At 46.7% G+C, this 23,411-nt stretch overlaps 3 protein-coding genes across 5 annotated transcripts in view; 1 reads left to right on the plus strand and 2 right to left on the minus strand.

Annotated features, from left to right (window-relative positions):
* LOC308486233 (uncharacterized protein) overlaps positions 1 to 23,411 on the minus strand; it is a 123,319-nt gene that overhangs the window by 99,120 nt on the left and 788 nt on the right. The window lies entirely within an intron of this gene.
* Positions 1 to 23,411, plus strand: part of LOC308486270 (uncharacterized protein) — a 230,383-nt gene that overhangs the window by 66,035 nt on the left and 140,937 nt on the right. The window lies entirely within an intron of this gene.
* Positions 5,580 to 22,299, minus strand: LOC308486336 (uncharacterized protein). The gene is made up of 2 exons (XM_081023104.1): positions 20,848 to 22,299; positions 5,580 to 7,304 (listed from the first exon to the last, which is right to left on the minus strand). Exon 1 carries the CDS (start codon positions 22,250 to 22,252, stop codon positions 20,897 to 20,899), a length of 1,356 nt encoding a protein of 451 aa, XP_080879230.1. The 5' UTR covers positions 22,253 to 22,299; the 3' UTR covers positions 5,580 to 7,304; positions 20,848 to 20,896.

The raw sequence follows: 23,411 nt of genomic DNA on the forward strand, positions 1-23,411 counted from the left end.
GAGTTGTCAGAGGACTGCCCGCCATCCTATTCAAAACAAGGCAGCACGGGCAGGAAGCCCTCGTCAGCAACCATTGCCAGAGATGTCTGTATGGGGAACGGTGGGCTGAGCATAACACACGGAGGCAGCTCAGAGGCATCCCTGCTGGTCGCTCGCTCCAAGGGAGGTGACATCCTACCCCAGGCTCTTTCTGTGGGAATGTTTAGGGAGGCAGGAGAGGATATATTCTTTTCTGATATCCTTCCTAACTTGCGTTGGCAAGTTCTATAACTTAGCAGAGTTGTTAAACAATCCCTCTTTTAAATCACACAGCAGTTAGCTAGTTGCAGGCTCGTCTGAGCCTCACTATTCAGGATTCCTGGTAAGATCCCTTTTTCTATCCCTCCTAAAAGAATAGACACGACTATCTGATTAAAGTTAACATAAAACTAGTTGACTTACAATCATCCAGTTCACAATAAGGTCCCTGAAGGCAGACTTAAGTTACATAACTCTATATATCGACATGAACTATTCCATAAGGGAAATAATCTCAAGTGACTGCAACTGAGCAGTCACTTCTTCCTAACTTGTAGGAACACAAAAAGGAGAAGAAGAAGAAGAGCAGAACATGGAGGCCGTGTGCTCCTCTGTCCAAGAACAGGCCACACCTACATGAAGTGCCATGCAGAGGAAGTCTGTCCCAGCTCAGGAGGAACTAGCAAGTCTTCTCCTGAGTGACACAAGCATTCCCCAGCATGTGCATTGTAGGAATGTTGCATTTGACTGCAATACAATTTCACACCCCACACCTTCACTACCCAATAATCATTTGCAAGCGTACTTCTTCCAAGGCTCAGTAGTTAAGATTCTGAGCTTGAAAAACAAAACCCCTGAGATTGAGGCATCACCAGAGAAACTTCCTCATGTGCATCTCACACAACATTCTCATCTCCAGTTGGGATCAGCTGAGACCTCAGAAAGAAATCATTGTTTTTTTGGGGGAGAGTGGCGTGGAACCATGCCTGAGTCAGAAGATTACAGAGCAAAGACAGCACTCTATTCACGTTTCATACGAAGTTGGTTTGTTCCCATGAATTGTACCAGTGAGCTTCTTCACAGAATTTCACATCCCCTTATAAAGTCATGTCCAGCGATACCTTCATGCCCAAGCAGTCTCCTGTCTCAGATGCAAGCAATCCCCTTGGCCAGCTACCACTGGACATCCTGCACCTTGCTTTCTTTTGCAAACCTCCCAGCCTCAGCAGTTCAAATTCCAGCCTACACATGCACTTATGCGCACACACTTGTCGGGAACATGTTCTCTTTTATCCAGACCAGATAACTGTCAGCATTTAAAGGTGTAGTAGAAAGATGACAGAGAACAGGATGGAAGATGTTTAAGGGTCAATCCTAGGTACACTTGGAGTGCCATCTCCCCCCCCCCCCGGCTGCTCAGTCCCGTGCAGAACACACCCAGGGAAGTGCAGTCAGGGGTCAGGACTGCAACATTATTTATGCGTTGGGATTTGGCTGCAGAACTGCAGAGTTTACTAAGCACACTTGCGGGGGGAAACTCTACACTAGCGTCCATCTGGCATACTTCTGGGCAAACATATGCAGGGTTTTATTGCAGGGTCTTCAGTAGATTAGCCCTAAACTGAGAATTTTGGTTTCCTCCTTGGCTTATTGAGCTCCAAATTGCTGCTTGACTTCTCATGAAGCAAAGCTGCCACAAAGCACACTTGCCTCAAGGAAGACGGAGCTCACGCCCACCTAACAATATGCTTGCCCTGACAAAGCTAGAAGTGCTGGGTCCCCCCCCCCAAAAAAGTATTTATTGCTTTTCTCTTGTAATTTTGTTGTTATTTAGTCGTTTAGTCGTGTCCGCCTCTTTGTGACCCCATGGACCAGAGCACGCCAGGCACTCCTGTCTTCCACTGCCTCCTGCAGTTTGGTCAAACTCATGCTGGTAGCTTCGAGAACACTGTCCCACCATCTCGTCCTCTGTCCTCCCCTTCTCCTTGTGCCCTCCATCTTTCCCAACACCAGGGTCTTTTCCAGGGAGTCTTCTCTTCTCATGAGGTGGCCAAAGGCTTTGGAGCCTCAGCCTCAGGATCTGTCCTTCCAGTGAACACTCAAGATTTTTTTGGAAAATCAATAAAAATGATTAAAAATAAAATAAAATCCACACCCCAGGATATTTCCCCTATCACCTCTTTTCCACCTTTCCCCCCACCTTTTTTCACCCCCATACCTAAAACCCAGACATCCTGCAGTGTGCCAGGATTGTGACTCCTGCCCTCAGCAAACAAAATAGCTCCCCCCCCCCGATGCTTAGGTGCCCTGAGGGCTGTGCAGGACCCCCAATCCTTGAAATGAAAAAGGGAGGGGCTCAGGAACCCTGAAGGGAGCAGGCAGGGAGGGGGCTGCACAGGATCCAGAAGCTTCTTCTCGCTGATCCCCCCCCCCATGAAGTTCCTTTAAGACCCCACGTTGCAGGGGGCAGGCTCACTTGCAGCGAAACAAAATGCAGCTGCCCTGGCCGAGTGGAGCCAGGCTGGGGGGCACCATGGGGACCCTGGAAATGTGCCCCTAGAAGAAATGCGCCTCCCCAGTTGGAGGCAGCCCTCCTTCTGAAGCACCAAGAGACTAAACGGACAGTTCTCTGAATGGAGAGAAGCAGAAAGTGGAGTCCCCTCAAGATCAGTATTGGGACCTGTGGCTTTTCAACTTCTTCATAAATGATCTAGACTTAGGAGGGAGCAGGGAGGGGGCAAAGTTTGCTGATGGCAGTAAATTGTCCTGGGGTACATGAGTGAACATGGGGGCCCCAGGAGACTTCCCTAGTACCTGCAGCCCCTCCTTCCCCCTCTTGAAATTAGACTTGGGGGAAAATCTCCCATTCAATTTCAGTATTTCAAGTTTTCTTCAGAACGAGCATGGCAGGAGGCAGCGATGAAGTTCTGGTGAAGAAGCAGTGCTGGGAGATCATGCGGTGGGGGGGGTGAGAGAGTTTGGTGAAAAACAAAGGTACTTTCATCTAAAATTATACTCACTATTGTGAGATGCTTCCTTCTTTCATTATTATAATGTTTTACATATAAACACCAGAACTTCACATATACCTCATGCTTTTAGGAATGATTTCCTGCTGAGTTCATTGCTCAGAGTGGACTCTGAGAGGAAGACGTCCCACACTCCATACATCTAAATGGGTTCTCCCATGTGAGAGTCCTGGGATGTTCCTTGATCACTCTATTATAAATAAAGCACTTTTTGCAATCTTTTCATTTAAACTGCTTCTCCTCTCTGAGTTTGTTGATGGTTTGAAGGGTTTCAACTCTTAAAGTTCTTCCTGTCCATAAGTCTGTTGATTCTGAACTTCCACTAAGAGTGAACCTCTATCTACTTTCTTGATATTTATATGGTTTGTCTTTTGTGTGAGTTTGTTGATAAAAATCAAGGGTTCCACTCTGACTGAAGCTCCTTCCACAGTCCATACCTTTAAATACTTTCTCCCCTGTGTGTCTGCTGATGTTTTCTAAGATTTCCACTCTGAGTGAAGTAGTTATTGTACTCCATACATTGAAATGGTTTCTCCCCTCTGTGTGTCCGTTGATGTGATCTAAGCTTTCCATTATCACCAAAGGTCTTTCTGCACTCCATACATTTATATGGTTTCTCTCCTGTGTGAGTCTGTTGTTTCAGAAGGCTTCCATTTTCACTAAAGCTCTTTCCACACTTGATACATTTAAATAGTTTCTTACCTATGTGAGTCTGTTGATGTATTCTCAGGTTTCCACTATAACTGAAGCTCTTTCCACACTCCACACATGTAAATGGTTTCTCTCCTGTGTGAGTCCGTTGATCTGATCTAAGGCTTGTATTACAACGGAAACTCTTCCTCTGTAGGGGTACTCTGTAGTCGCTTGGTAGGGGTACTGTTAAACTTGACTCTTTAAACATTACTATAGTGAACTGCATTTACTGCCCATCAGTGGACAATTTATTATCAGTAAGGTGCTTTGCTCGTCAAGGCATAACTGTGCGTTTCTTAAAGTCAATGTGTGAGTTTTTCGAGGGGAACAAATGTCTATTTTATGCCCGGGAATCTGATGGTTCATATAGACTGTACTTTTGCACCTACTCACAATCACCTATAAATTGCAGAGCAGCACAGTCAAGCCAGGGGTTGAGGAATGTAAGGCCACATTCTGGGTGTGTCCATGGGCCACACAGAATTCTGGGACATCTGAATTTTGCTGATGTAATTAAGACAAAGAATATTGTTAATGGCCTCAACTTAAAACCATGTAAATTCTTTATGCAATGTCTATCCTGTTGCAAGAATAAGATTAAGGTTGCACGCAAGGGTAAGTGCTCAGATAGGAAAGTAACTGAGCCATTTGAGCATGTACATTGTGATTTAGTTGGACCACTCCCACCATCATTAGGAGGTTCTAAGTACTGGCTTACCCTGATAGACCAGTATAGCAGATATTGTTGGACTTATGCAATTGTTGAGAAGTCCCAAGCATTTGAGAAGTACAAAGTTTTTTGCAACTAGGTAAAAACGCACTTTAACAAACCTATTAAGAACCTGTTTTCTGACCGGGGCGGGGAATTTGTTTCTGAGGATTTTGAGAAATTCCTGGAAGCGCAGGGGACTACTCATGAGTTATCTTGCCCCCGAAGTCCCTGGCAAAATGGGCTTGTTGAAGTTGTGCAGCGTGACCTGCAGGCAGGGATTAAAACTTATCTGCACAATGCTAATCTGCCCAAAGTCTTTTGGGCTGAAGCGCTGAATGCTTTTTGTTATGTTAGAAATCATAGTTATCATTCTGGTTTAGATGTCACCCCCTATGAGAAGCTGTTTAAAAAACGCCCTAATCTGAAATACCTATGTATTTGGGGTTCAGATGTAATTATGCATTATCCCGCTAAGCAGAAATTGGGTGAGCGTAGTGTTCAGTGAAAATTAATGAGCTACCAGCAGGGGGCGTACAGAATTTACATACCAGCAACTGGCAAATTTCATATTACCAGAAGCATGATACAAACTGTAAATTGGAATGGAGTTGCTGTTTTCCAAGATACTAATGGTATAGATAATACAGAGGAAGAAGCAACAGCAGCCGCAGGAAATGGTGCTTCTGAATTAATGGAAAAAGATGAAAAGCCTGTTGAATTTGATAATTTGTTTGATGATTTAAAGTCACAGGCACCCGAGGGGAGGTTAGATTCTCTTGAGTTTTCTGACCGTGGGCTTAGCCCACAGGCATCTCTTCAGCCTGACAATGATGATTTACAACCTGAAACTAGTAGTTCACTTAGTCCCATTAAGCCTGAGGAGTCTGACTCTCCTTCCGGACTGAGGCATTCAGATAGAAAGAGGCAGAAGCCACAACGTTTTGCAGATGAACATTTTAATACTGTGTATGCCAATAAGGCGGTTTTTGAGCCGAAAAGCTACAATGATGTTCAGAATTTACCTAAGCACCAAGCTGTAAGTTGGTATAAAGCTATGAACTCCGAGATAGCTTCTTTAAAAGAGCACAACACTTGGTCTCTTGTACCACAAGCCCCAGATATGAGACTTATTGATTCAAAATGGGTTTATAGAGTTAAAATTAATGACAAAAATGAAGTTGTAAGGTACAAGGCTAGATTAGTTGCTAGGGGTTTTCAACAAATTCCAGGCAAAGATTATGATTTGTGTTATTCACCAAGTGTAAAATATGAAACAGTTAAGCTTTTGTTAAAAGATGCATCACAACGTGGACATTCTGTTTATCACCTAGATATAAAAACTGCATATTTGTTTGCAGATTTAAAAGAACAAATTTTTATGCGTGTTCCTGAAGGCATAGATGCCGCTGAAGGTTTGGTATGCAAATTAAATAAATCCCTTTATGGTCTGCACCAAAGTGGAAGGAATTGGCACCAAACTTTAGCAAAAGAATTGCTGGATATTGGTTTTTCACAGGGAAGGCAGACAATTGTGTGTTTACAAAGGAAAGGGCAAACTCTGTAGCAAAAATATGTGTGTCTGTAGATGACGTGTTAATTTCTACAAAAACTAAACAGGAATATGAACAGGTAGTAACACAGTTACAGAAGAAATTTGATGTGGTGGAATTAGGCATAGCTAAAAATTACTTATCCATGCAAATTTAGAAAGGCAAAAATGGCTTTTTCCTGGTTCATCAAACTGCAAACATTGATGATCTTGTTGAAATGCTATGTTTAGAAAATGCAAATGGGAAGCAAACGCCTATGGTGTGTGGTTTCACCTTTACAGGTGAAGATAAGCCATTTCCTAACAAAACTTTGTATCGTTCTGCTATAGGCAAGCTAAATTTTATTCAAAGAATCTCAAGACCAGATATAACTTATGCTTTTCACTTTCTGGCATAATTTGTGGAAAAGCCCACTACGCAATGTTTCTCTGCTCTTAAGAGAGTGGTGATGTACCTTAAACATACCAAACATTATAGGTTGCAGTTTACATCAAGTATTGACAAAGGTTTTGAAATTTTCTGCGATGCATCTCATGCAGTGGAACAAAATAATTGCAGGGGTGTGTCTGGTAAGGTGTTTTGTTATAACGGTTGTCCATTTGAATGGAAGTCCCAGACACAAACGATTATTTGTCTCTCCACAGCAGAGAGTGAATTATGTGCATGCGTTCAGGCCACTCGTGATGTAGAATGGTATCTGCAAGTATTCGCAGACCTACAGATGCAAGTAACACTACCAGTAAAAATTTACCTTGATTCCCAGAGTGGACTCGCTATCCTGTGTTCAGAGACCAATACGCAGCACACTAGAGTTTTAAGATTACGTTTACAGTTTGTAAAGAAACTAATTGCTGCCAAAATGGTTGTATTTGAATATGTTCCAGGTGACAAATTGCAGACATTTTTACAAAAGCACTTCCAAAGGTTACATATGAAAGACATGTACAAAATATGCTTTATGTTTTTGTTCCACAATGATGAACCAGAGGGGAAATGTTGAATGGTTTCTTGAAATGTAAAGGTTCATCATTGTTCCACCCGATGTGTGTGTCTTTAAGGGGCCAGAGCAAGGGCCAGAGCAAGATAACGAGACCCAGCTTTACAGCTGTGAAACATAGCAGGTGCTGCTGAGTTGTATTGATTAAGCTGTGTTGACAATTGGGTGTAGTATATAAGGAGCAGCACCTAGCTCTCCCATTACCCTGGGGGATGGGGTGGTGGTTGGGTCATGTTTGTTTGTTGATGTATTTAGTGTATAGGGAGTTTTTGTTTTTGTAATTAAAACCTTGTTTAAGTTATTTTTGAGTCCTTTTTTATTTTTATATAAATTTTTATTGCAAGTTTCAAACAAAGAAAAATCACCAAACATATACAATACCTTCACCAAAGAATAACAAACAACAAAAAACATAAATAGACAGTGTCAGAGCTGCCCGAGGTCCCAACTCACAAAGGACCAACGCCAGTTCGTGGTTATATACAAAAGTCTTTATTGAAGTTCAGTTTGTCTTCCACATCAGCAGCGTGCAGCTCTACGTCTGAAACTCTAGACCGCTGAAGCCCCGTCTGAGTCTCCTCCCCCCAGACACCAGTTTAAGACCCTAGCCTTGCTCCACCCCTTCCTCTGCTCTTTCCTCCTCTGGGTCCGCCTGTCAGCTGGGGTCTCGCCCTTCCTAGACTCTTCTGACGCTGAGTCCCCTGAGTCTTCCCCCTGCCTCCGGCGGGCTTTAGGACCTGGTTCCCGATCCGGGCTTTCTGCTGTCCCCCGCGCCTGTACATTTGAACTTGGCGCGCGCGCCCAGCCGGCAACCTTCCTCCTGACCGTTACACTGCTCCTGTCACTGCTTCCCCCTTCGGGGAGGCTAGCTGTACTTGACCTCCCCTCCGTTCCCCCACTCTCCGATGGAGGCGTGGTCAGTCTCGACTCATCTTCTCTCCCTGCTGGAGGAGACGCTGGCCCTGACACCTGGGACTCCTCCCCCCCACTACGCTCTGGTGGGGAAGCTGGCCCTGATCTCCAGCTGCTGCTTTGGGAGTCCCCGCTGGCCCCCCTTGCCTGACCATCGGCGCCTCCTTCTGGGAATCTTCTGATTCGCTGGAGAAGCTCATGGAATCTCTCGGGTCACTGCCATACCCCCCTACGCTGCCCTCAGATCCTTCCCCTTCGCTCTCCATCTCCTCTCTCCCCTGTGCCTCTGTTCCTGAGCCCCTGACAGACAGAAACATAGACATGAATAAAGAAAATCATAACTGTTCATAGCATATTTTTCCAAAACTAACTGGACTTCCTCACATCTCCCTTCCCTGCGTTCTCGGTACTAAAGTTATAATCAGCAATTTATTACCTTACTTCAATTCCTATTTTGTACTTCTCCAATATTATGTCTCAAACTTCAAATAATTTTTGTCAAACACTTATCAGCTTATTTTCAACATAATATTACTTCAAATCTCATCTTTTTCATAAACATCACTTAGTCTCATATATCTTTCAAGTAAATTGCTGGTGCCATGTTGTTTTCAATCGTGCAATTTCTTAACATTCATACAGTTTATATTGTTTTTGTAAATAGTCTTTAAACTTTTTCCAGTCCTCTTCCATTGTCTCTTCTCCCAAGTCTCGGATTCTGCCAGTTATTTCAGCCAGCTCCATAAAGTCTATCAGTTGCGTCTGCCATTCTTCCAGTGTGGGCAAATCTTGTGTCTTCCAATATCTTGCGATGAGTATTCTTGCTGCTGTTGTTGCGTACATAAAAAAAGTTCTGTCCTTCTTTAACACTTTCTGGCCAACGATGCCCAAGAGGAATGCCTCTGGTTTCTTGGGGAAGGTATACTTAAATACCTTTTTTAACTCATTATAAATCATTTCCCAAAAGGCCTTCACTCTTGGACAGGTCCACCAGAGGTGAAAGAATGTTCCTTCAGTCTCCTTACATTTCCAACATTTATTATCATGCAAATGGTATATTTTTGCAAGCTTGACTGGGGTCATGTACCACCTATATATCATTTTCATAATATTTTCTTTCAGGGCATTACATGCCGTGAACTTCACACCGGTGGTCCATAACCGTTCCCAGTCAGCAAACATAATGTTGTACCCAATGTCCTGGGCCCATTTTATCATAGCTGATTTAACTGTTTCATCTTGAGTGTTCCATTTTAACAGCAAGTTATACATTTTTGAAAGAACCTTAGTCTTAGGTTCTAGCAATTCTGTTTCTAATTTCGATTTTTCCACCTGGAATCCTATCTTTTTATCCAAATTGAAAACCTCCTTAATCTGAGCATAGTGTAACCAATCTCGCACTTTATCCTTTAATTTCTCCAAACTCTGCAGCTTCCAGGTATCTCCAACTTTTTCTATTATTTCCCAATATTTTGGCCATTCGGCCTCCATATTGAGTCTTTTCCGAGCCTTAGCTTCCATTGGTGACAACCACCTTGGGGTCTTGTTTTCTAATAAGTCTTTGTATTTTGTCCAGACATTAAATATCGCTTTCCTGACAATATGGTTCTTGAAAGCTTTATGAACCTTTACCTTGTCGTACCACAAATAAGCATGCCATCCAAAAGCATTATTGAACCCTTCCAGATCCAGGACATCAGTGTTCTCAATAAGTAACCAATCTTTCATCCAGCAGAAAGCTGCAGCTTCATAATATAACTTTAAATCCGGCAGGGCAAACCCCCCTCTTTCCTTTGCATCAGTTAATATTTTAAATTTTATTCTGGGCTTTTTGCCCTGCCAGACAAACTTAGAGATATCTCTCTGCCACTTTCCAAAACATTCCACTCTGTCCACAATCTGTAGGGTCTGAAACAAAAATAACATTTTTGGCAACACATTCATCTTTATAGCAGCAATTCGGCCCAACAAGGAAAGTTTCAATCTTGACCAAATTTCTAAGTCCTTTTTAATTTCTGACCAACATTTTTCATAATTATCTTTAAATAAATTCAAGTTTTTGGCAGTCAAATTAACCCCTAGTGTCAGGGCTGCCTCAAGTCTCAGCTCACAAAAGACCAACGCCTTTCTTTTCTTATATACAAAAGTGTTTATTGCAGTTCATTGTTTGCTTCAGATCCGAGGCGCGCAGCCCTATGTCTGCTAGGCTTAGACCGCTGAAGTCCCTTCTGAATCTGTCCCTGCCCTGCACCAGTTTAAGAGGCTTGCGCTGCTCCACCTCTTTCTCTCTTTCCTTTTCCGCAGGGTCTTTCTGCCCGCTGGGGTTTCGCCCCTCCTGGATTCCTCCGACGCGGAATCAGACTGCTCTTGCCCCCTCCTGCGGGCTTTGGGACCTGGCCCCTCCTCCGGGCTCCCTGTACTTCCGCGCGCCTCTACATTTGAACTTGGCGCGCGCCCCCAACCTCTAACTTTCCTTTTGACAGCTACGCTACTCCCTTCACTACTCCCCTCCCCTTCCGGGAGGGTGGCTTGCTCCGACCTCCCTCCTTTCTCTACTGCCGGAGCCGCCTCCCCTGATACACTGGAACCTCCACCCCCTTCGCTGCACTCTGGCGGGGAGGCTGGTCCTGACGCCCAGCTGCCACTTTGGGATCCCCCGCTGGCCCCCTGCTCCTGACAAGTCCCCCCTGGGGCTCCCCTGGCCTTGACCACCGGCGCCCCCCTTCTGGGAATCCTCTGATTCGCTGGAAAGACTCATGGAATCTCTAGAGTCATTGTCATCCTCTTCCTCGCTGTCCTGGGATTCATCCCCATCGCTCTCCATCTCCTGCCTACCCTGTGCCTCTGTCCCTGAACCCCTGACATCCATCCCCCCCTCGAAGCCCCCCCTTCCCCCCTCCCGCTGCTCGGGCGCAGGTTCCGGGAGCTCCGTTGTAGCGGGGGTAGACGCTGGATACAGTTCATCGACGTCGATCTCCTCTGCTTCCAGTTCAGTGTATGCGTGCTCGAAACCGGGGTCCTCCCCCAACACATCCAAACCCTTCCCTCCCCCTGTTACTTCAGGCGATGCTGCTTGCCAAGGCCCCCTTCGCCACCCCACTTCTGGTTGATCGTCCCACCAATAAGAGCGGTCCGTGTCCACCCCCGAGCACGATCCCCTTGGAGGGCTCGATTCCGGCGTGGTCTCCTCTGCGGAGGAGAACCCCCAGAAGGTGCTGCCTGAAAGTGTGGGCGTAAAAAGCCAGTCGTCAAAATACTCCTCTGGCATGGGCCTGTGTGGGAAGAGTGCATGGAACTCGTCTTTAAGAAGAGGTTCCTCCAGAGCATAATCTGGCACCCAACTGTTGGCGCTGGCCGGGGTACCTTCCCTGGCGAGGAGGTATTCCACTCCCTCCTCCCCCCATCTCGAGTCCAGAATTTCCGTGACCTCGTTGAGTGTCGGGGTCCTCGGTGACTCCCCCCCCCGGTGACTCTCTACATGGGTCTGGTGCCGTCCCTGGCTCCTGAAATCTGTGTGGGGCCTTGTATGGTGTAAGCACCGACCTATGAAAGACCGGGTGCATTCGGGAACCTTCTGGGAGGGTCAACCGAAAAGCTACGGGATTGATCCTGCCCTCAACTTGGTATGGCCCTAACTGTTTGTGTCCTAGCTTCTTCTTAGCTAACGACTTGGCCGGTACCGCCTGGGCTGCTAACCATACCCAGTCCCCCACCTGGATGTCTTCTCCTGCCCTCCTGTGCCTGTCTGCCTGCACTTTGTAGGCGTGTTTAGCTAGTTCCAAGTGCCGTCGTAGCTCCTCGTGGACCTCCTGCAATTCTGCTGCTAAATGCTCAGCTCCCTGCGACTCCCCCTGCGTCGTTGTCTCCAACGCCGGGAAGGTTCTGGGATGTCGCCCATTGTTGGCGAAGAACGGTGTCACCCCCGTTGACGCGTGCTTCGTGTTGTTGTAGGCAAACTCGGCCATCGGCAAGTAGTCCACCCAAGTTGCAGGCTTTTGATTGGCGTAACATCGCAGGTACTGCTGCATGATGGCGTTGACCCTCTCCGCTTGGCCGTTGGTTTGCGGGTGTCTCGCCGACGCTAAGTTGATCTTGACATTCAGGATGCCCAGGAGCTTCTGCCAGAAACTGGAAATGAATTGGCGACCCCGGTCGGACAGGATGGACCGCGGTAAGCCGTGCACCCGGAACACGTGGTCTATGAACAGCTTGGCGGTCTGTTCCGCTGTTGCCACCTTCGCGCAAGGAATGAAGTGCGCCATCTTGGTGAACAGGTCTACAACCACAAGCACCGCCGTCTTGCCCCGCGAACTGGGCAGATCAGTAACAAAGTCCAGCGCCACCCGTTCCCACGGCTGTAGTGGCGTCTCCAGCGGTTCCAGCAATCCCGCTGGCTTCTTGTGCACTGGCTTGGACCTCTGACAAGTGTCACACCTGGCGACGTAATCCGCGACCTCTCCCCGCATCTGGGGCCACCAAAAGTCTCTGGCTACTAAGTCCGCCGTCTTTTCTTTGCCGAAGTGACCCGCGCTGGGTGCGTCGTGTAACTGCTGTAAAACCTTCGCGCGGAGATCGTCTCCGGGCACGTAGAGAGCACCTTTGCGGGTCAGCAGACCGTCGCGTATCTGGAATTCGCCGTCCTTTGCTGTCCCTCTTCGCACCTCCTCCATCTTGGATTGTGCGAACGGATCCGTCTGTAGCGCGCGTCGTACCGCGTCCAGGTCCACGGCGGCGGAAGCGCACGCCCACGCTTGTGGTGCGAAAATGTGCCTGGCTGCCACTGGTGCCGCTTCCTCGAGATACTGCGGTTTCCTGGAGAGCGCATCCGCTATGACGTTGTTGTCTCCCGGGATATACTCTATCCGGAAATCGAAATCCGCAAAGAACTCCGCCCATCTCATGTGCCTCTGGCTCTGGAGCTTCGCCGTGCGCCAATACTCTAGGTTCTTGTGGTCCGTGCGGACCTGCACGGTGTGCTTGGCTCCGATAAGGAAGTGCCGCCACGCCTTGAAAGCCGCGTGGATGGCCAACAACTCCCTGTCCCAGATGGTGTAGTTCTGTTCCGACTTGCTGAGCTTCCGGGAATAGAAAGCGCAGGGCCTCCAGTTCCCTTGCGGATCTTCCTGCAAGAGGACGGCCCCCACTGCTCTGTCAGATGCGTCAGTCTCAACCCGCATGGGCCTGCCGGGATTCACGTGTAGCAGCTGGTCTTCGGACGCGAAGAGACTCTTAAGTCTCCTGAAGGACTGCTCTGCCTGGTCCGTCCAGGTGAACTTTTTCTTCTTGGAACTGAGGGTGTCCGTGATAGCTGCCGTCTCTTTCGCGAAACCCCTGATGAACTTGCGGTAAAAGTTGGCGAAACCGACGAACCTCTGGACCTCCTTCCGATTGCGCGGACTATTCCAGTCCAACACCGCGCGGACTTTGGCGCTGTCCATGGCTAGTCCCTTGTCGGACAGCCGGTAGCCCAGGAAATCCACCTCCGTCACGGCGAACTGGCACTTCTCCAGTTTGGCGTAGAGCCTGTGCTCCTGTAGCCTCTGCAGGACCTCCTTTACGTCTCTCTCGTGAGTCTCCTGCGATTCTGAGAAGATCAGAATGTCGTCGAGGAAGCATACGCACTTCTTGTAGAGGAGTCCTGCTAGCACGTGGTGCATGAATGCTTGGAAACAGTGGGAGCCATTTTGGAGACCAAATGGCATAACTCTGTATTCATAGGTGCCCAGCGGCGTGAACATGGCCGTCTTCCACTCGTCACCTTCCCTCATGCGTATTAGATTGTATGCTCCGCGTAGATCCAACTTGGTGAAGATCCTCCCCTTCCTCACCGTCGCGAGCAGGTCGTCAATCTTGGGCATGGGGAAGGCCTTGGGCTTTGTCATCGAGTTGATGGCCCTATAGTCCACAATGAGCCTTTTTTGGGGCGTGTCCTTCTTCTTCACGAAAAACACAGGACTGCCCCCCACGGCCTTGGATTCTCGGATGAATCCCCGCTTCAAATTGTGATCTATGAACTCCCGGAGTTCCTGCATTTCATCTTCAGACATGGAATACAGCTTCGCAGTCGGCAGTGTCGCCCCTGGTAAGAGGTCAATTGCACAGTCGTAGGGCCGGTGGGGTGGTAATTGGTCAGCTTCCTTTTCACAGAAGACCTCCAAAAACCCCTTGTACTTGTGGGGCACTGCCTGCACCATGCCTAGATGCAACTGCTGCCCTTCCTCCTGGCCCTCCTCCTCCTGGCCTGTCTGGATGCAATGTTGTGCGCAGTAGGACGAGCCAAAGGTGAGCTGCCGCTGGTACCACGCTAATGATGGGCTGTGTCTATCCAGCCAACTCATGCCTAACACTATAGGCGTGTCTGACAGTTGGGTGACATTGAAACTGATGACCTCGCGATGATTCCCAATTTTCAGCAGCATGGGTGGCGTCTGTTGTACCACTTGCCCACCCAGCAACTTTCTGCCATCTACCGTGACGACGTTCAGAGGCAGCGTGGCTGGTAGTAGCGCTATGCGATGCTGCTTGATGAACTGCATCCCCACGAAGTCTGCGTTGCTCCCTGAGTCAATCGTAATGGGGACTTCCAGGGTGAGTCCATTAGGTAGCTGGAGAGTAGCAGTGAGCTGCACCACTGGCTTGGGTGGTAAGGGGTCTGTAGGCTGCAAAAGCGCTGGGGACTGCTTCACTGACTTGCCTGGCGGAGCCCCAGCATCTCTGCTTCCAGCCAGGCATTCTCGTTTCCCTGAAACTGTTCTCCTTGAAACGCTTCCCCTGTTACTGTTGCTAAGGCTGCAGTGTGATTCTGGAGCCTCTGGGGACACTCTTTAGCCATGTGCTGTGGACTGTCACAGATGTAACACTTCCTGGTCCCTCTAGGAGGCTTCGCCTTGACTGCTCCGGACGCTGAGGCTCCGGCAGCTGACTGAGCCTTTGCACGACCCAGCTCCATTGGCTCCTCCCCTCCCTTCAGCATAGGCGAGGGATTTGTACGTCCCAGGTCCCTGGGAAGAAGAAAAGGAGGCGCTCTAGCTGGTGGGCGGACGTGACGCCCCTCCTCACTGTGCCAAGGGCGTTCTTCGTGGCGCACCCCTATCGTGAGTGCCCTCTGGACGACGTCTGCTAGGGTTTGAGGTCTGTCTCCCCTAGCCAGCTCATCTTTTACTGAGCCATGAAGCCCCTCCCAAAACAAGTCTCTCACTGCCAGGGAGTCCTTTTCCCAGCCCAGCACATTCAGCAATGCAAAAAAGCGAGAATGGTACTGACGCACTGTAGCCTTGCCCTGCCGCAATCCATGCATCTCCTGGCGCGCCACATCAACGTCAACGGTAGATTGGAAGCAAGCGTCCATGGCTTTGATAAATTCGTCAGAGTCCCTGCGGGCAAGACCATCTTCGCGCCACAAATTGCGTAACCAGGTTCTAGCTTCCCCATGCAAATGGGACACAATAAAGCCTACTTTCTCCTCCTCATCTTTGAAGTCTTTTCGAAGCAAATGCAGCGCGTATAGGACGTCTGCTCTGAAATTGGGATAATGCTTCAGGTTCCCATCGAAGTGGGCTACTAAATTGCCCCCCCTCCGTCCGAGACCGATTCCCTCTGATCTGGACCCCGGGAACCCCTGTTTGCACGCCTGATCCCACCTGGCTTGCAGATCCTGGCATCGCGCTTCTGCTTCGGCAACTGTCTTCTGAGAGACCCGTACTGCAACGGAGAGTTCAGCGACTGCGTTTTGCAGGGTCGTTATCTGCTCCTCAGTAGTCATGTCTGCCAAACTTCGTGAGGTTTGCAAAAAAAATTTTTTTGCAGTTTTCTTGAGAAGGGACTTACTGTCAGGGCTGCCTCAAGTCTCAGCTCACAAAAGACCAACGCCTTTCTTTTCTTATATACAAAAGTGTTTATTGCAGTTCATTGTTTGCTTCAGATCCGAGGCGCGCAGCCCTACGTCTGCTAGGCTTAGACCGCTGAAGTCCCTTCTGAATCTGTCCCTGCCCTGCACCAGTTTAAGAGGCTTGCGCTGCTCCACCTCTTTCTCTCTTTCCTTTTCCGCAGGGTCTTTCTGCCCGCTGGGGTTTCGCCCCTCCTGGATTCCTCCGACGCGGAATCAGACTGCTCTTGCCCCCTCCTGCGGGCTTTGGGACCTGGCCCCTCCTCCGGGCTCCCTGTACTTCCGCGCGCCTCTACATTTGAACTTGGCGCGCGCCCCCAACCTCTAACTTTCCTTTTGACAGCTACGCTACTCCCTTCACTACTCCCCTCCCCTTCCGGGAGGGTGGCTTGCTCCGACCTCCCTCCTTTCTCTACTGCCGGAGCCGCCTCCCCTGATACACTGGAACCTCCACCCCCTTCGCTGCACTCTGGCGGGGAGGCTGGTCCTGACGCCCAGCTGCCACTTTGGGATCCCCCGCTGGCCCCCTGCTCCTGACAAGTCCCCCCTGGGGCTCCCCTGGCCTTGACCACCGGCGCCCCCTTCTGGGAATCCTCTGATTCGCTGAAAGACTCATGGAATCTCTAGAGTCATTGTCATCCTCTTCCTCGCTGTCCTGGGATTCATCCCCATCGCTCTCCATCTCCTGCCTACCCTGTGCCTCTGTCCCTGAACCCCTGACACCTAGGTATTTCACCTTTTTAACCACCTTTAAATCTGTCTCTTTCTGAAACCTTTCTGATTCCAAAGATGTCAATTTCCCCCCCAAAACCTTAGTTTTTTGCTTGTTTAGTTTAAATCCCGCCACCCGACCAAACTCATGAATCAATTCTAAAACTCTTTTTGTACTAGATTCTGGCTCCTGTAATGTTAAAACCAGGTCATCTGCAAAAGCTTTAAGTTTATACTGTTTGGCTCCGACCTGAATCCCTTCAACCAACCGGTCCCCTCTGATCATATTCAAAAGCACCTCCAGAACCGAGATAAATAACAGAGGGGAAATAGGACAACCTTGTCGTGTTCCTTTTTCAATCTTAAACTCTTCTGTCACCACATTGTTAGCTATCAGTTTAGCTTTTTGTTCTGAGTAGATTGCCTCTAACCCATTTTCAAACCCCCGTCCCACTCCCATCCCTTCAAAGTTTTTCTTCATGAACTTCCATGAGATGTTGTCAAAGGCCTTCTCCGCATCTATAAAAATTAACACTGCTTTTGTATTAATGTTCGTTTGCAAAAGTTCCAAAATGTCAATAATATTCCTGGTGTTATCAAACAGGTGTCTACCTGGGAGAAAACCTGCCTGGTCTTTATGAATTACTTCATTTAACACTTTTTTAAGTCTACTTGCCAAAATGTCTGCAAAAATTTTGTAATCCACATTCAGGAGCGAGATGGGGCGGTAGTTCTTAAGTTGAGTCTTTTCAGTTTCCGATTTAGGTATCAATGTGATGAAAGCTTCTTTCCACGATTCCGGTGCCTTCCTCCCCTCCAAAATCTCATTACAAACCTCCATTAATGGTTGTGTCAAATAGTCTTTCAATGTCCTATAATACTTGGAGGTAAGTCCATCTGGCCCTGGAGACTTGCCTAGTTGCATATTCTGGATGGCACCTTCAATTTCTTGTTGTGTTATTTTATAGTTCAAAATTGTTCTCTTTTCCTGAGATAGTTTAGGTAGTCCATTTTTTTTAAAAAAATGGTCTATCTCAGTCTCTTTTTCCGGCCCTTGCGTATAAAGTTGTTTAAAGTATCTCTGGAAGCACTTTCTAATTTCCTCCAGGTTCTGAACATTTCTCCCTTCAATCTCTAGGTTTATAACCGTGTTCAATTTTTGCCTCTTTTTCAACTGCCATGCTAGCAGTTTTCCACATTTATTTGCTGATTCAAATGTCCTTTGTTTCATTAACTTAATTTTCCACTCAACTTCTTGATTTATCAGTTTGGCGTATTGTGCTTGGTGAAATTTAATTTCTCTCAGGATCTCCTGAGACTTTGGTTTCAATCTTAACTTTTTCTCTCCTTCTCTTATTTTCTCCAAAATCTTATCCTTTTTCTCATTCTGTGCTCTTTTCTTTATCGTATTCTGTTGTATCAGAAACCCCCTCATAACAGCTTTACTTGCATCCCAGATTACTCTTTTTTCCACTGTGGTGTTCAAGTTTATCTCAAAATACTCTCTTAAAGTCTTTTGGGCCTTCTTAGTAATCTCCTGGTCTCTTAACAAGGTGTCATTCATCTTCCATCTGAAGGAGCCGGTTGGAATTAGTCTCATTTCCATTTTCATTGCATTATGGTCGGAGCAGGTTTTTGGGCAGATTTCCACTTTTCTAGTCTTAGGTGCCAGTCCTCTAGTTATCCATATTTGGTCGATTCTTGTCCATGTCAGATGGGCTTCAGAAAAGAATGTTCCTTCTCTTCCTAGGGGGTTCTTTGTCCTCCAAATATCAATCAAGTCCATGTTGTCAGTTAGCTCAAAAAAGGTTTTTGGTAGTCTGCCATCTTTTGTCATACTTTGGTTTTGTGACTTATCCATGTTTGTAGAAACCACCCCATTCATATCTCCCATCATAATGATGTTGCTATAGTCCAGATAGTCCAGCATTGTCTCATGCAGCTTCTTGTAGAATTCTGATTTCCCCTCGTTCAGTGCATAAATTCCCAATATCAAAAACTTTTCACCTTGGGTTTGTATCTCTATTGCCAAAATTCTTCCTTGCTCATCTTTAAATAGGAATTTGGGTGATAGGCTCTCCTTTGCGTAAATCACCACTCCTCTTTTCTTAACTCTGTCCGATGAAATAAATTCTTGGCCTAATCTCTTGTTAATTAACACTTTTCTGTGGAGCCTAGTCACGTGCGTTTCCTGCAAGCAAATAATGTCCAATTGTTCTTTCTTTAATACATGGAATATTCTTCTCCTTTTTTCCGGGGAATTACCACCATTAATGTTCCAACTGAGAAGTTGCAGAGACATCCTGGATAAATCTGCTATTCGCTTGGTGGTGGCGTTTCTTTTTTCTGATCTTCAGGCCCCAAAGGTGTGGGTATAGGCAGAGGTGTAGGAGCAGGCAAAGGCCCAGGCCCTGGAATTCCAAAAATCCCTTTCTGAAGGTCTTCTCTGTAGTCGTTCAGAAACTTTTCTTTGTCCTCGGCTGTTTTTATTTTCACTTTCTTCCCTCTAAATGTAAAAGATAGTCCTTGGGGAAATTCCCACCTAAAAGGAATCGAGTTGCTCCTCAGCAGTTTAGCAAGCTCTGTATATGTAGATCTGAGATCCAAAAGTTGTTTTGGGATATCTTTGTAGATTTCTGCCCTCCTGCCTTGGATTACAAGTGACTTTTCGTAATGTAGGCTTAGTATTTTATCTCTTTCTTCCTTGGATCTCAAAGTAATCAAACAGTCTCTAGGTTTGTCTTTCCTTGCTACTCTTCCAAGTCTAAAAGCAGTCACAATTTTAAACTTATCTTCTTCCAGGGGCCAAAACTTAGCAAATTCTTTTGTTAGAAAGTCAATTAAATCCCCTTGTTCCAATTCAGAAATTGACCTCAGTCTCAGGTTATTTTCCCTACTACGTAATTCTATCATAGACAGGTAGGCCTGCTGTTCACCAACCTGTTTGTATAGTGGTTTTACCTCCTCTTTTGCTGCTTCAGCTTTTTGATTGGCTTCCACAGCTAATTTGCGATTTTCTGTGGTGGCTTCCTGAAGGTTCCCAATTGCTTGTGCATGCTGAGCAACTTGTTCAGTCAGTTTATTAACACTGGCTGTAGCTTGGTCAATTTTAGCCGAATGCTCATCTGCCTTTTTGTCCAAACTTTCCAATTTTCCCAAAATTTGTTCTAATACTGAGGCAGATCCTCCTGCAGCCATACCTTCTAGTGAAGTCTGCTCCGTTTCTTCCTCTTGTGCCACCAAGATAGCAGGAACAGATGATCTGCGTAGCTGTGTAGCCAAAGTTGTTTGCGTTAATTGTTTAGCTTTCGCTTTAGCCGATCTTGTTTTCCCAAAGCCACTCATTCCACTCCTGTCTACGTGTCAAGGTCAAACCATGTATGTTCCCATGGGAATCCACAAGTCCAGAGAGTAAACACAAGACAGGAAAAGGCAGATACAAAAAACAGATCCCAGACAGCTGTTAACCCAAAATCCTCTAGGGGAAGTATGAAAGTATCTCGAGGGAGAGAATAAGGTTGTTACTCCATTAATGTCCAAACAGCCTTAAAGAAGCCCTTCAGCCCTCTTATAGTAACAGAACAAGTCCTTAATGTAAAACAAAGTCTCTAAGAAGTGCGAGAAACAGTATCTCAATGTATCTAGACCAATAGCGCTCCAATGTATCAGTTCCGGTAGCTAAGCAAAGTCCGCAATTTGACAGTTCTATTTAATCTGGCAGTCCGAGTTTTTGGGCTTCTTAAAACATTTGTAAATCCACAAGGAGGAGGTAAAGCCAAGTCCAAAGCCAAAAAGGAAAAGGAAATTTACCTCACTTAGTCTCTATTAAAGCAGCTCAAATGATACACGAATGAAAAGTTTTTAATGCCACTTCAAAGGCTTCCAGCTGATCAAAGTCTTTTGCTTTAAATCCTTAAGCAGTGCCGGGAGACGGACTTCCTGGTTGCGTCTCCCACTTTAGCTGAATTTTAATTCAATTTAGTCCCCAAATTCTTCAGTCCCTCTTACTCACGGGTTAGTAGTTTTCAAATCAAATGTTCCAGGAAAAAAGGTCAGCGCTCATCGGCAGCAGCTAAGCGGCTTCACTTCCGCAGAAAGAGCGATCGACTCACAGCACCGCGCCAGCCCTTCCACGTTCCGGAGCCCCTTACGGGGTTCGTTCTTCGTTTCGGGGGGGGGCTTCTGGTGCCCGCCGAGTCCCACGGCCACAGGCTCACTCTACCTGTGGTTTTCCAGTGTGGGTCTCCGCTTCGCCGTAGCGGACGACCCGTTTCTGCAGAGCTTCCCCTTCACAGCGCAAAGGGGACCGCCATTACCGTTTTGCGCCGCCTCCGGAAGTCTGAGTCCTTTTTTTTAATGCATGGTCTCCCCAGCAAGCTCTCTGCAGCGCTACCATACTGCAAATAGCCAACACTTTCCACACTCTATACATTTATATGCTTTCTCCTCTGTGTGAGTCTGTTGATGATTACTAAGGTGTGCACGCTGACTGAAGCTCTTTCCACACTCCATGCATTTAAATGGTTTCTCCCCTGTGTGAGTCCGTTGATGTCTTCTAAGGTTTCCACTTTCTTTAAAGCTCTTTCCACACTCCATACATTTATATGGTTTCTCCCCTGTGTGAGTCCGTTGATGTGATCTAAGCTCTCCACTCTGACTGAAGCTCTTTCCACACTCCATGCATTTAAATGGTTTCTCCCCTGTGTGAATCCGTTGATGATTTCTAAGGTGTGCACTCTGACTGAAGCCCTTTCCACACTCCATACATTTATATGGTTTCTCCCCTGTGTGAGTCCGTTGATGTCTTCTAAGGCCTCCACTTTCATTAAAGCTTATTTCACACTCCATGCATTTAAATGGTTTCTCCCCTGTGTGAGTCCGTTGATGATTTCTAAGGTCTGCATTCTGACTGAAGCTCTTTCCACACTCCATGCATTTAAATGGTTTCTCCCCTGTGTGAGTCCGTTGATGTCTTCTAAGGTTTCCACTTTCTTTAAAGCTCTTTCCACACTCCATACATTTATATGGTTTCTCCCCTGTGTGAGTCCGTTGATGTCTTCTAAGCTCTCCACTCCGACCGAAGCTCTTTCCACACTCCATACATTCATATGGTTTCTCCCCTGTGTGAATCCGTTGATGATTTCTAAGGTGTTCACTCTGACCGAAGCTCTTTCCACACTCCATGCATTTATATGGTTTCTCCCCTGTGTGAGTCCGTTGATGTGATCTAAGCTCTCCACTCCAACTGAAGCTCTTTCCACAGTCCATGCATTTAAATGGTTTCTCCCCTGTGTGAATCCGTTGATGTTTTTTAAGGTCTGTATTCTGACTGAAGCTTTTTCCACATTCTATACATTTATATGGTTTCACCCCTGTGTGAGTCTGTTGATGTCTTCTAAGGTGTCCACTCTGACTGAAGCTCTTTCCACAATCCATGCATTGAAATGGTTTCTCCCCTGTATGAGTCCATTGATGTTGCCTAAGGTGTGCACTATTATTAAAACTCATTTCACACTCCATAACTTGAAATGGTTTCTCCCCTGCGTGAGTCCGTTGATGTCTTCTAAGGCTTCCACTATCATTAAAGCTCTTTCCACACTCCGTACATAAATATACTTTTTCCCCTGTGTGAGTCCGCTGGTGTGTTCTAAGTTTTGCATTGAAAGAGAATCTCTTTCTGCACTCAATACCTTTAAATGGGTTCTTTCCTTTTTGTGTTCGTTGATGTGAACTCTGTGTGCTCATTCAGTGAAGCATATTCCACATTTCACACATTTTAATGGCTATTCCCAATAAAATGAAAGGTGCCTTGTCCCCTGCAATTCTGTCTTCTCCATCACCTTTTTCAGAGTGGGCAGAAAGGAAATCCTGTTTGGGCTTCAGGAAAAAGAACACACACAAAAAAAAGGATACATCAACCGCCATTAGCACCTTCTCGTATTTCAACATCTCCTACATTCTCCCATGTCCTACCCATGTTCCCAATTTTTAGGAAATAAAAATGGTATGATGTCAAATGGTAGTAATGCATCAGCAACCTTTCATAATCCTCAATCATCTTTAATAACACAGAATGATCTTAGTATACCATTGTCCTCTGAGACTGCCTTTCAAATCAAGTGGTTGCCCCCGTTTCCACCTCTAGTTCTTCATGAATCACCTGCACAGTCCGGCTGACCTCAGGAGGTCCATATGGACCATTTTGGGAGACCCAGGCCTTCATCTCTTCCAGGGACCGTGGTCTGGGTCAGTCAGAGAACTAGTGACAAGGCTTGGTGCTTGGGGTCAGCTGAATGGGTGCTCAGGGAAGCTCCTGTTCTTGGAGATGGACCTCTGTCTACATGCCTTGCATTGCATGGAGAGAGCAGGAGAAGCAGAAGGAGAGCAGCTGGCAAATGGGAATCCCAGACACCCACCCAATGGTTCTTTATAATGATGATGTGCTGCCTGATCCTGTGCTTGTCTTCTGACAGAGGACTATCCTAATCTGGCGCTGAAAAGCAGGATATTCAAGGCAAGGAGATAACTGTACTTAATGGTAGGTAGACATATTGGTCTGACACAGTTGAAGTAAAAAAATTAACAAAAATAGTCCAGTAGCAACTTAGGGTCTTGGGAGAAAAGTAATGACAAACCTAGACAGCATCTTAAAAAGCAAAGACATCACCTTGCCAAGAAAGGTCCTTATAGTTCAAGCTCTGGTTTTCCCAGTAGTGATGTATGGAAGTGAGAGCTGGACCATAAAGAAGGCTGATCGCCAAAGAATTGATGCTTTTGAATTCTGGTGCTGGAGGAGACTCTTGAGAGTCCCATGGACTGCAATAAGATCAAACCTCTCCATTCTTAAGGAAATGAGCCCTGAGTGCTCACTGGAAGGACAAATCCTGAAGCTGAGGCTCCAAGA

Source organism: Podarcis pityusensis (assembly GCF_964106645.2).
Source record: "Podarcis pityusensis genome assembly, chromosome: 10".
In the NCBI taxonomy this organism is placed as follows: domain Eukaryota; kingdom Metazoa; phylum Chordata; class Lepidosauria; order Squamata; family Lacertidae; genus Podarcis; species Podarcis pityusensis.